Source organism: Rhinatrema bivittatum, chromosome 5 (assembly GCF_901001135.1).
Source record: "Rhinatrema bivittatum chromosome 5, aRhiBiv1.1, whole genome shotgun sequence".
Lineage (NCBI taxonomy): Eukaryota > Metazoa > Chordata > Amphibia > Gymnophiona > Rhinatrematidae > Rhinatrema > Rhinatrema bivittatum.
In genome coordinates, this window is record NC_042619.1 from 346,614,510 (window position 1) to 346,628,524 (window position 14,015).

Consider the following 14,015-nt stretch of genomic DNA (forward strand, 5'->3'; position numbering starts at 1 on the left):
GTGGAGAACTGAGCTGACTTGCAGGGAGTTACCAATGTCTCCCCCTATACAGAGATGCCCCCAGCCATTAGATAGGGCCTTTTGAATATGTAAAAGGATGGTTGGGAGATTCTTTATAGCTCTGGAGAATGGGACTGACCTACAGGAACATACTGGGGTGGCCCTAGTGTTGATAAGGTTGGTGATTAGTGAGCGTATTTAATTTATTTTGGCATTTATAAACTGATCTTCACTAAATTCTTCTTCAACCCTCTCAATTTTTTCCTTTATAGTTTTTAATTAATATCACAGCAGCATTTCTTCTTGTATCTACATCAGCATTTCTTCTTGTATCTACATCTATACTTACGAATAAGACATAGATGTAATGCACAGGAGCATTTCAATTATTTAAAAACAGGAGTAGGCAACTTCATAAGAACATAAGAACATAAGAAAATGCCATACTGGGTCAGACCAAGGGTCCATCAAGCCCAGCATCCTGTTTCCAACAGTGGCCAATCCAGGCCATAAGAACCTGGCAAGTACCCAAAAACTAAGTCTATTCCATGTAACCATTGCTAATGGCAGTGGCTATTCTCTAAGTGAACTTAATAGCAGGTAATGGACTTCTCCTCCAAGAACTTATCCAATCCTTTTTTAAACACAGCTATACTAACTGCACGAACCACATTCTCTGGCAACAAATTCCAGAGTTTAATTGTGCGTTGAGTAAAAAAAGAACTTTCTCCGATTAGTTTTAAATGTGCCCCATGCTAACTTCATGGAGTGTCCCCTAGTCCTTCTACTATCCGAAAGAGTAAATAACCGATTCACATCTACCCGTTCTAGACCTCTCATGATTTTAAAAACCTCTATCATATCCCCCCTCAGTCGTCTCTTCTCCAAGCTGAAAAGTCCTAACCTCTTTAGTCTTTCCTCATAGGGGAGTTGTTCCATTCCCCTTATCATTTTGGTAGCCCTTCTCTGTACCTTCTCCATCGCAATTATATCTTTTTTTAGATGCGGCGACCAGAATTGTACACAGTATTCAAGGTGCGGTCTCACCATGGAGCGATACAGAGGCATTATGACATTTTCCGTTTTATTCATCATTCCTTTTCTAATAATTCCCAACATTCTGTTTGCTTTTTTGACTGCCGCAGCACACTGAGCCGACGATTTAAATGTGTTATCCACTATGACACCTAGATCTCTTTCTTGGGTTGTAGCACCTAATATGGAACCCAACATCGTGTAATTATAGCATGGGTTATTTTTCCCTATATGCATCACCTTGCACTTATCCACTCAATTCTTGAGTGCTATAAGCCGGTCTGGTTTTTAAGATATCCATGAGATGCATATGCCTACACAGCTTCCATTGTATGCAAACACATCTCATGCATATTCATTTTGGATATCCTGAAAACCTGACTGGCTTGTGGCACTGAAGTACTGCAATTGCCTACCCTGATATAAAATATTACTATTTATAAAGGATGTGCATCCACTTGCATTTGTTTCACTAGATTATGTACATAAATATTTACACACATAAAATGGTATTTTATGCACCTATGTAAGACTTCCACATATAAAACTCAATTTTCTTCACATAAAATGGTATTTATATGCATAAGCTACAGAAATGAATGAAACAAATTGAAAAAATGTGCTGAATAAAACAATGAACTGATGAACCAAACTGAAAATTGTATTTGTGCTGAAACGAATGAATGAAACACATCCCTACAGGTTACCATACTTTAAATTCATTATCTTATCCATATAAAGATTTTTAGTTTTGGCTTAATTTAATATTCTGTCCATTAAAAACCATTATTTAGTCATATGAGAATATAGGCAAAATATATATATATGCAATAGTTCTATAATAAACATTCCTGTAAAAATCAAACTAATATTTTCATAAACATTTTCTTTTAAAACATTCCATGCATTGAAGGACATTTACATCCCTTATTACATTACTTCATCACTCTTACACAAGAACATTTCTTTAACAGCATCATTTCTACAGATAGTACTGTAAAAATGTGACTTTATAATATTAGTTTGTTGTCCACCTACCCTTGGAAATGTTGTAAATCTGTCCAGCTCTTCCACGAAGCAAAACATCTGTAAACTAATTGCTGACATTACTATTAAGAGGCTGGCTGTGAATACAACCAGGCTTCCAAGTTTTTTTCCTGGTCCAAATATCTTGTATACAAAATCTTCCAATGCAGGTGAAATTTTGATTAGTCGAACTACTCTAAGTACCTGCAAAAATCAAAAAAATATATTTCAGAAACTTTTAACTTTCTGGTAACAGTCATCAATATCATTATTACAAGGGAATATCTACATCTGGAAAAGTATAATTCCTTGTGTTTCTTATTTTCAGTGGCATACTACAAGCACTATTGCATGCACATTTTCAAATATAATGAACCAGGGCATAATTGGTTCATTATTCTGAAATGGATTGTGTATTTAATACATATTTTAACCTTTATACAACTTTTTTTAAATTCTGTGGTATGCTCATAGGCCCATGGATGCTTTGTATCCATAGACCTGCAAACACATTTTCAAGGGGAAACTCCCTTGGAGTTTTCTTTTAAAATTTCAGAGCTTGGCACCATAAGATGCTGGACTTTGCACCCACTGTGTCTTTTACCTGCCTCTAGGCCTGTCCCCTCTTGGCACAGATAAAAATAGTTGTGCTCTTTGACAGTGCAAGTGCTTTTACCCACTGAGGGGGGAAGGAAATGTTCAACCCTCAATTTTACTCAGGTAACTGCTTTTCAGACGTTTTACAATTTTACCTGGGTAAAATCTTTTAAAAATTGGCCTCTCTATGATGTAAAGGATCATTGAATAGAGCACATAAGAGCTATAGTTGATATCCACCAAACAATTATAAATGGTATTTTTTTTTTGTAAGTAAAGGTTCATTTTATCTAAATTCAAGACTTTGAAAAACATTCATTGGCAAAACACATTCATTGGTTTAATGATTAACACATTTGCATTCTATGCTATTAAATGTTGACCAGAAGGGGTGCACACCTAGAAAATTTTGCATAAATGGCTTTTTATGCTGCATTTAGGAAAACCTTCACAATGAACCAGGCAATACATTACCATCCTCATTTCAGTATCTCCACCTATGGTTATCTCTTTCAGAGATGTCTGCCCCCTAGCTGGATGACAAGATACGTATTTGAAACGAGGGAATAGGAACAACATGGCGGACGCTCAGACTCTGACACCACAGAGAAAAGTGAAGAAGCCAGGAAAGGATGCCCACAGTTCAAATAAAATCATGTTATCTTACCTTCTTAAAAAACAATTTGTGCTATGTAATTCCATCAGAAACCTTGCAAAAGGAGGATTTCTTTTTTACTAATAAAACATTTTAATTTTTTTTTAATATGTCTTTTATTGGAAACAGAGGGATGACAAACATAAGTGTGGTAAACAACCAACTGAGTAACACATGGTATAAAATACGGACAATGGGGTCAATATATCAGTCTGTAACACCCCAGATCCTCCTGCCATTTATTCACCAGATGAAGTAAATGGGAACTGGACAAAGTAGCTTTCAGCTGGAACATCCATACTTTGATTTTATTGAACTGCAGGGGGGTATCAAAAAAGGAATCCTCCTCATCCGAAAGTGTTATTAGGCTCGTGTCTCCCTTGCTTATGTGAAAGCAGTAATGCCGTGCCTGGAGATATGCGAAGAACTGTGATGAAGTGATCACCCAATGGGTTTGCAGTTGTTGAAATGAGCAGAGAGAGGAGCTATCCTCATCCATCCACTGGTGTAGCAGGCGGAGTCCTTTTGAGGCCCACTGTTTAAAGATGCCCCCTCCCTGGCCAGGGATAAAATTGCCATTTCCCACCAGGGACTAAAAAGGGGAGACATGACAGCTACGATGGATGGATGTGCGCCACCACCTCCAGGCCTTGCTATGAGCCCGCATCCAAAACGATGACAATACCCGAGTGTCTACTTTAAAGCCAGGCATGTGAAGGAGATTAAACGGAGAAAACGGGGTGGCCCATTCCAATAACAAGTCATCCGTATCAAATATGTTGTGGCCGGATGCCCAGTCTTGAATGTGACACAATAAGTAGGCGACATATATAGTCTCAAATCTGGTAGTGCAGTGCCTCCCAATCCCTTATCTAGACGAAGGGTGTCATATTTAATACGAGAGCGTTTCCCACCCCAAATAAAGTTCCCAATCATGGATTTAAAGCTACGCAAATCTTTATCCTTTACTCAAAGAGGTAACATTTGGAGACAATATAAAAATTTAACAAGAACCGCCATTTTAACGACAACATATATATATGGGCACGTTATACAATAGCCTGACCGCGTCCAAGCGTGCAGGTGATTTTAAGTGGACGTCCGCCTATGCATGCAAATGTCACTTCTACTGCCCAAGTGATGGATTTTAAAATACACGCACGCTGACGTCATCACCAGCTTTTCCAGTTCTCCCAGGTAAGGAATACGACTTCCAGACACCCCCTCCCCCCCGACCCCCAGTTTGATATCCTCCCTTCTCCCCTGTTAGCCCTAACCCTTAAAACCCCCACCAATCTATTTCATCTTTATCTTATAACTTGCGCATCATCCACAGCAGAAGTAAAGTTATGCGACGGGGGACCCCTGCCACGTACCTGTGGGCGGAAGTATTCACATGCTGGTTTCAAGTTAAAAATCCAGGGCATGCCCTCGCCCCGCCCTCGCCCACACCATCCCCCCTCCCCTTTTCATGAACTTTTCATTTTGCGCATGTAGCGGCCGGCATGCGTGCGTCAAGGCGGCTTTTTAAAACCTTGCACGGCGCCCGCCGGCCTGATTTGTGCACGATTCTCCCGGTTTTGTCACGCGCCGGGCTTTTTAAAATTAAAGTTTTTATTGTTAATATAAGCTCGTTCTCGTCATTATTCTTCCTTTCCCTAAAACTGTAAACTTTCAGCCGTGTGCATAATCAACTAGATCTTGTCCATATTATTAAATCAGTAACTGAAAGAGCACCTTGGCTAAACATTCAGAAACTTCCAAACCCTAAATTCATTTTTAAAAACCAAAGTGCACAATTATGAGCTTTGGAGCTGTACAGCAGGGGATAAAGTACAACATATTTATGAATTTTCATCTGTAGTCCGATAAAATAAAGTTGAAAGCCACAAATTAAGAGTCATGAGCCTATGGATTAATTATATCTACATAATCATATAGCCGCAAACTCACAATCTTCTTTGTCTGGTTATTAATGCCAATGGCCATATGGATTGCTGAAAAGCATTGGTTTGTTTAGGTGTATACTTTGAGGTCATAATGCAAATTATATTGCTTGTTCAGTCAGGGGGGGCTTCAGAAATCCACATCTCTTTAAGGCTTTCCATGCCTGCCAGTGAAGCCCTTATCTTTGCGAGGCAGACACTCACAGAAAGTAGGACAGGTTTATCTGTTTGCTCCCTTCGTGTTGAATCTCATTTCCCTATTTCCCTGTAGCTGGTGAACATGCTTCTAACTTATGCTACGCGATCAGTAAGAAAAGGGTTTTTACTCACCATGTCTTGCTTTTTACTTTCACTCATCCTGAGATTTGCACAAGTGCAAGACACATCTTTAGTAAAGGGATTGTGGAACTTAACAGCCAGAACACTTAAAACAACCCCAGTACACTTCAATTTTGTAATCCTCTGACTCACATTATTAAAAGATCCAATATAAAAGATCCACATTGTTTCTAATTAAGGAGATTAGATTGGCATCTGTGACTGGCTTGAATAATCCATAATATATCGGGCTTGGTAGTGTATCCGACAGTGCTCGCCCATGTTCCTCAGCCTGCTGATAGATGGTGCTATAATATAATCGGGCTTGGTAGTGTGTCCATCAGTGCTCGTGCATGTTCCCCAGCCTGCTGATAGATGGCGCTATAATATAATCGGGCTTGGTAGTGTGTCCGTCAGTGCTCGCGCATGTTCCCCAGCCTGCTGATAGATGGCGCTATAATATAATCGGGCTTGGTAGTGTGTCCATCAGTGCTCATGCATGTTCCCCAGCCTGCTGATAGATGGTGCTATAAAATAATCGGGCTTGGTAGTGTGTCCGACAGTGCTCGCCCATGTTCCTCAGCCTGCTGATAGATGGTGCTATAATATAATCGGGCTTGGTAGTGTGTCCATCAGTGCTCGTGCATGTTCCCCAGCCTGCTGATAGATGGCGCTATAATATAATCGGGCTTGGTAGTGTGTCCGACAGTGCTCGCCCATGTTCCTCAGCCTGCTGATAGATGGTGCTATAATATAATCGGGCTTAGTAGTGTGTCCATCAGTGCTGGCGCATGTTCCCCAGCCTGCTGATAGATGGTGCTATAATATAATCGGGCTTAGTAGTGTGTCCATCAGTGCTGGCGCATGTTCCCCAGCCTGCTGATAGATGGTGCTATAATATAATCGGGCTTAGTAGTGTGTCCATCAGTGCTGGCGCATGTTCCTCAGCCTGCTGATAGATGGTGCTATAATATAATCGGGCTTAGTAGTGTGTCCATCAGTGCTGGCGCATGTTCCCCAGCCTGCTGATAGATGGTGCTATAATATAATCGGGCTTAGTAGTGTGTCCATCAGTGCTGGCGCATGTTCCCCAGCCTGCTGATAGATGGCGCAGGTGGCTCCCTGGCCACCTTGGAGGCTCAAACATGCCTGAGGTACTAAGGACAGCGGCCATCGCGGGACAGGCAGAATATAGCAGAGGAGACCCTGGCATGCCTCGGACGGAGCACGTCCCGCGGCACACGCTCCATTCACGGCGTGGATGAAGGCCCGATGCGCCGTTCGCGGTGAAAAGGGAAGGCCCCCATGTGTCGCGTTCGTGCGCCCAGGCCTTCATCTTCGCCGCGAACGGAGCATGTGCCACGAGACGTGCTCCGTTCGTGGCATGCCAGGGTCTCCACTGCAATTTTCAGCTCAAGGCAAAAACGGAAGGCTCCCGTGTGCTGCGAACAGCGCATCAGGCCTTCATCTTCGCCGCGAATGGCGCGAGTCCCACGGCATGCCGGTGAGAGAGAATGTGTGTCGGGGAGGGGAGGGTGAGAGAGAGCAGGAGGATATGAGAGAGAGCATGGGAGGTAAGAGAGGGTGGGGGGAGGGATGCTGGTGAGAGAGAATGTGTGTGTGTGAGAGGGGGGGTGACAGAGAGCATGGTTGGTGAGAGGGGGGTGGGAAGAGTGTGAGAGAGCGCGCCTAGGGAGAAGGCATCCAGGCAGGGCTTCTCGGCGGCATCCCCCCCCCGCGGGGATGCCACAAAACAGGCCGCAGACCCTCGGAGACGGGCCGGGACCAAGGAGGTAAGGGCCTAGTCACGGCTGCCGCGACTGGGACCGCAAGAAAAGAACCATAGAAAACCAGTACTTTTTGCTTTTCTGTGGAGCTTTGGGGCACTTTAATACTTAACTCCTGCTCCAGGACTGGTGTTAATTTTTGCAAGTTCAAATGTTAGCGCCGGGCACAGGGTGATTTTTTTGCATCAGGGTAATAGCCAATAGCCTCTTCTACATGGCATTTATATGTGAAGAGTGCTATTAGCTACGCCTGGTTTGGAATCACGGTTTGGACAAGCTAATCCCATTATTACATCGGGAGTTATTCCAGAGCATGCAAAGTGCATGTGCAGCTACGCGTCAGGCTGTGGCCTGGGCTGAGCGTACTATAATGCATCGGCACCATAGAGTCTTCAGCCAACACTTTTCCCATCTCTACTTCAGGAAATCCATGAGATTCTTTAAACTCCGATTCAGAGGAAGAGGATGAGGAAACTGCTTTTATGGCCTCTGCTGCCCTAATAGGTTGCACTGCTGCTCCTTTAGGTTTTATCACTTGCGCTTCCACTTCCAAAACACTGTTACCCTGCGGCTGCCAGTGCCATTGCTGCCTTTTCCCTCTCCTCGGACACAAAAGATTGTGGCAGAAACACAGACGGTGCTGGCATATGTTCCCCAAATTTCAATTTCTTGAGGCTTGACATGCCTCCCTCTCCTGCTGATGTTTTTGCATTTGAAAAAATCCCTCTTTAGTTTTGTTTGGGGGACTCACTGTTGTCTTGAAAAAATAAAAGTCCCTACTAACTGTGTGTGGGCTTCCCACAACCTCTATCTAGTACCTTTGCCTGATCTGATGGGATTCTATCAGGTGCAGTGCCTGCTTACTGAATGATGGACAAATATGTTTTAATATGTATTATTTTCAATGAAGTGGATGTGTGTGTGACACTGACTCTGTGTGTAAAGTTGAACCACAACACACAGAGATAATTCACTACAGTAATATTTTAGTATTTTCCTCTGCTGACTAATATACTGCACTCACACACACACACACACCAAGCAGAGAATGGTGATGCGCATGAGTATAGCACAGTCGTGCAGTAGTAAATATAGTAACAAAATAAATTCACAAAGTGGCTGGCTGTAGCTGTGGTGGTGACTGGCACAGACTGCTTTCTTTATGGATGCACTGACTCTGTTACACACAGACCCAGAAAGAGAGAATTAAAACATCTTCTCTATCTTGGGTACTGTGGCACAGTTAGCTACTAGTGCTGGCACTGCTGGACTGGTTCAAGCACAAGTTCAAAATTAAATTAAATCACTGCAGCCAGCAGCCCGCCTTTCTCTAGCAGAGAAGGGGGCTGGACAACACAAACATTCCTCTTGGTCGGGTCAATTGCCTTGACAGTGAGATATCAAATAAAAATTAAAAACCTGTACAAATGAACACAACGTGATAGCAGCCAAAAGCATTAGAAAGGATGGAATGTTTCTCATCTTGAACAAAAAGGACATTGTTGGGTCAGAACACTGAGTGCAAGGCAAAGAGCTCAATTCAACAGCTAGCAAGTGTCTCCATCAGAAAACAGATTCAAATTCAAGTTGAAATAGTCTGCTGCACATACTGTAAGAATAGACAAAGCACTGATTCAGTGATTTAGAAAAATGCTTCACCCTAATAGTTTCTCTTACTTTGTCAGCCTGGTTTCCTTGACAACAAATCCTGGTTATTCTCTGACCTCACACATAAGCATTAGGGTTGGTTGCTATGGAGACCCTCACATGACCAGCCTGAGCCTCAGACAGCCAGGCTCTATTCTTTACTATGCAGCCAATGCTTTTCTATGGAAAAACGAAAACAAATGAAACTAATGACATGTGTTTTATACGTGGGATGCACTCATTCATTTTCAGTGGACACCGAATTAAATGAACATGGCATACTGACCATTCACTTTAAACAAATGCACATCCCTATCTGATGATGCAGAGATTAGTGAGGAAGAGAACATCTCTTCATGAATGTCTGTGGACACCAGTATTGGTATAGATTGACCCCTGAGGCATCAGGACTGACTGCACATGATGTAGATGGTACAAGTCCTGAAAGCCTTAAGGACGCCATGGGAGATTTGAGTTCAACAGCCAGCATGCACAACAAGGTTATCACTATATCCAGGAGGAAAAGCTACAGTGTTTCCTACAGGAACAGGGATTGGTGTCAGAGGTTGTTGTTTCTTCCAAAAGAAAAATTAGTTCATTCTACCTACCCAGCTAGATCCTTGCTTTTAGGCCACCCTATGCGACCCATTGGGTGAAAGGGAGTTTTGCCTTTCAGTCTGGCACTCTGATATACCGGATTGAGAAACTTTGGCTATGGGAGTGTAAGAAGCAGTGGGGCAGTGGGGATAAAGTGTAGGAAACATCAGGCTCCCCATGCAGTACTGACAGTATCAGTAGCATCTTGAAATCCACCACTCCTTCCCCCATTTTTAATTTGTTACGCTACCTTCCCTTGGCTACTAAGCAATGGGTTCTTGTGGCACTGGCCATAACGTCAGAAGTTGGCAATAGAGAGACCAGGATCACTCCTCTCCCCAGCAAAAAGGCACCTGCAGTTTGGAGAGCCCATTGAAGTCATGGATTCAGAACCATTGGCGCACCAACCAATGTGCCTCATGAATAGGTATTCTTAAAGGTAGGGACTTTCTGAATCCACATCATTCATGGTTAGCAGCAGAGTTGATGGAAACGTTGCTTTCCTTAACATAAACCTCCCCCTGCTGGGTTTCCCTAAATTTCCATGCAAGCGACGGGAGGACTTGAGGGCACAGCTTCACCAAACTAATGCCCACACGTTTTGGCCTCAGTGCCTTGCCGTGCTATTGCCAGTTAGTTGCTACTCTTGCTGCGGACTGCCCAGCCTACTCCTCATGCCCCGTCTCTTTTCTGGCTCATTGCCTTGCTGTGTTGTTTCCAGTCGCCACCTTGCTATCTCTGTTAGACAACCTACTTCTTCAGTTCTGACTCTCTCCAACAATACGGGAGTGTTTTGGCCCCAAAAAGAAAAATCTTCCCCTCCCTTGCCCATCTCTGGATGCTTTGTAATCTTGAAGTATTGCTGTTGCCTGCATCCCAGTCTGCTACTCATGCCCTGCCTCTCTTCTGGTCCAGTGCTTTGTTGTGTTATTGGACTAATATTGCTGCCTGATATACTCCATGAATCAGTTATTTACTCTTTCGGATAGTAGAAAGACTAGGGGGCACTCCATGAAGTTAGCATGGGGCACATTTAAAACTAATCGGAGAAAGTTCTTTTTTACTCAATGCACAATTAAACTCTGGAATTTGTTGCCAGAGGATGTGGTTAGTGCTGTTAGTATAGCTGTGTTTAAAAAAGGATTGGATAAGTTCTTGGGGGAGAAGTCCATTACCTGCTATTAAGTTCACTTAGAGAATAGCCACTGCCATTAGCAATGGTAACATGGAATAGACTTAGTTTTTGGGTACTTGCCAGGTTCTTATGGCCTGGATTGGCCACTGTTGGAAACAGGATGCTGGGCTTGATGGACCCTTGGTCTGACCCAGTATGGCATTTTCTTATGTTCTTATGTTCCTCCTGCCCTACCTTTCTCTTTTTAACATCTTTCTGTGTTGATGCCACTTCTTTTACTCAGTGCAATGTGCCTTGAAACATTGATGCCACTCCTCTTGCTGTCTTACTCCCTCACTTAATGTCTGGGAGTGTTAATGCATTTCTCTTGCTGGCCAATTCTGCACTTTATATTGGAGTGTTGATACTACTCTTCATGATGCCTTACACCTCACTCAGTCCTTGGTGTGTTGAAGCCAGTGTGCTTGCTGCCATATACCCTCACTCTGTGTCTTAAAGTGTTGATGCCACAGTCTGAGCCATAATCTCCTCTTTAAGTGCCTTGGTGTCTTCCTATCTGTTGTGTCTGTGGAGACTTGGGCCAAGACAGGATTGACTCACCCTGCATGGAGGAGGCAGGGTGGGCAGTTGAAGACAAGAACAGGTGAGAATCATGGATGGAAAAGAGTGAAACGAAGACAGAAGACAAACCAAAGACAACTGGACGAGGACTGAAGACAAGGTTGGAATGAAGACTGAAGACAATGCTGGGATGAAGACAGAAACGCTGAAAGCAACACACTCTACAAGAAGTAGCTGGACATGCTGCTGAGGTGGTGAGGGAGAGACAGGAAGGGGCTTTTATAGGCCTGAGTATGTGACATCATAAAGTGGCGCTGCAGGACTTTTCTCACCACGGTCTCTTTAGATGATGAAATGTTGGGCGCATGCATGGCTAAGGAGGAATGTGGCCCAACAGAATTGGTGGCATCCTGCTACATGGGGCACTGGCAGTGCCTTGCCAAATCAGAATGTAGTATCCTGCACGAGGAAGCCCATGGGTACTTGGCCACATCAGGAGCTGATGGGGATGGCTTGGTCAGAAGGGTAAGTGTGGCGGCAGCAGTCCGTGGAGCTCCAAGCATAACACTACCCCTTCATATTCCCCCTCCCTGAGTCTGGATTTCTTAGAGTACCATCAATGAAAATCTTTCAAGAGACTGAGGTCCAGGAGTTGGAGGCTAGCTCCCTAGAATTTTCTTTTGGACCACAGCTCTTCTACAAAATCAGATATTCGACCTTCTTGCCTCTCTGGCAGGAATCCAGAACCTCTTGGACTTCTGTATACTGAATCTTCATTTGCTTCCACATCCTGTGGTGTGGGTGGCACTCTGGATATCCAAGAGAGTATTACTGGTTTAAGCAGTGACACATGAAATAAGTTGGGGGATCTTGATATGTGACAGGGCCCAGTTGCCAAAACACGGAAAAAGGCCTAATGAAATGTGGTGCCAGGTGCATAGATGGGAGTCGTAAGCATAAGTGCCGGGTACTCAGTCAAACTTCTTTCCTATGTTAAATTGAGGAGTTGGTCTTCTATGTGCATCTGCTGTTTTCTTGGCTCTGGCAGCAGCTTTCTCAATCAACTGATTGGTCCGTTCCCATAGTTCATGAAATTCCTGGGTGGAGAGTTAAGCTGCTGGTGATGGAACTGCTATGGTCAATGGCAGAGGAGGTAGAGGCTGTTTCTCTTAGGCCAATTAAAAGGAGAGGAGCTAGTGGCTGTATTGACATACATGTTATGGGAGAATTCCACCCAGGGTAAGAGAGTGGCCTAGTTTATCTTGACGCTCATTAATGTAGGAATGGAGGAAGGTCTTGAGGATACAGTTGGTACACACCTTGTCCATTGCCTTGTGGGTGATAGGCCATTGTGTATTCAGGCATGATCCCAAACATTTTGCAAAGAGAGCACCTGTACATGGCACTCTCCTTGCACTGAATTCCTCTATCTGATAGTTTATGCTTTGGTAGGCCATGCATGTGAAAAATGTGGAGGGTGAAGAGATGCACCAACTCTGGTGTGGAATGAAGGCCTGCTAATGAGAATCACGGTGGTGCTGTTAAAGAAAGGGAGGTCGATGATAAAAATCAGTGGACAGGTGGGTTCCAGGGTTCTCTGAGGGCAGGCCCAGCCTCTGGGTTGGCCATACAGCACTTTTTTTCTGTGAGCAAGTGGGGCACGAGTAAACGCAGGCCTTGACATCTTGCTTCATTTGGGGTCACCAGGAGTGGTTCAAGTGAGCAATGGCTTTTAAGTAGTCCCCTGACGGTGATATCATGAATGGGTGCTGTTCCTGCTGCTGGCCGGCAAACTTGGGTACACATGTACCTAGGAAGGGCCTGGGACAGCTGCAGTGTCAGAGGCTGGCTACTGACTGTGGCTGGCCGCGAGGAAGGGGAATGCTGCATCGGCTTCCAGCAGAGCGGCATAGGTGGGAGAAACGTGGCAATCTGCCATGTATCAGGGGTCTCCCCCAGTGTCTGGGCCAGAATTAGGAGCAGCAGTCCATCAGCCTGCCCCATGGACTGCTGAACGCAGAAGTACCCCCTCCCCTAATACACCCTCCCTGAAGATTTAGGTTTCTTGTGTGGCATGAAATTCTTTCAGAAGGTTCTTATCCAGAATATTAGACGCCAGCTCCCATGTGTTCTTCTCCGGGCTGCATCCTTCCCATGAAGTAAGATATTCCCATTTCTTGACCCATCATCTGACTTCTCTTTTACCTTGTAAATAACATTATTTTCTGAGAATACCTCTTGAGGTTTGGGTAGTTTCCTAGAGGGCCAAGAGAGGATTAGAGGCATTAATATTGATAAGTGGAACACTTTGTGGATGCCTAGAGTGGAAGTAGTATTAGCTGGTAGATTACTGAGCCGATCAGGCACAGGATGATGAATGATCCAATATACTGGGAGCAAGCTGAATGGGAGGTATCCTGAGTCGGATGTAGCAGGTGCTAAGCCAGACCCGCTTCCCTTGTTTAAACTGTGGTGCAGGTCTCTGATGCATGTCTATAGACTATTTGGCCCTTTTTGGCTGCTTTTTGGAACATTTCATTGATGTGAATCCAGAGTCCTTGGAGCTCCTGGGTGGTTAACTGAGCCAAAGGTGGAAGGAATGGTAATGGAATGGGTAACAGGGGTGATCGTAATTTTCCATAAACAATTTGGAAAGGCGAAGAGCCTGTAGCTGCGTATATGTGGTTGTGCAAAAATTCTGCCCATGGTAA

The 14,015-nt window shown here is 44.1% G+C and overlaps 1 protein-coding gene across 1 annotated transcript in view; it reads right to left on the bottom strand.

Moving 5' to 3' along the window:
• NALCN (sodium leak channel, non-selective) overlaps positions 1–14,015 on the bottom strand; it is a 549,662-nt gene that overhangs the window by 397,575 nt on the left and 138,072 nt on the right. Inside the window, exon 13 of the mRNA XM_029603307.1 lies at positions 2,074–2,265. Within this exon, the coding sequence (XP_029459167.1) occupies positions 2,074–2,265 (192 nt within the window). The remainder of the gene's footprint in view (positions 1–2,073; positions 2,266–14,015) is intronic.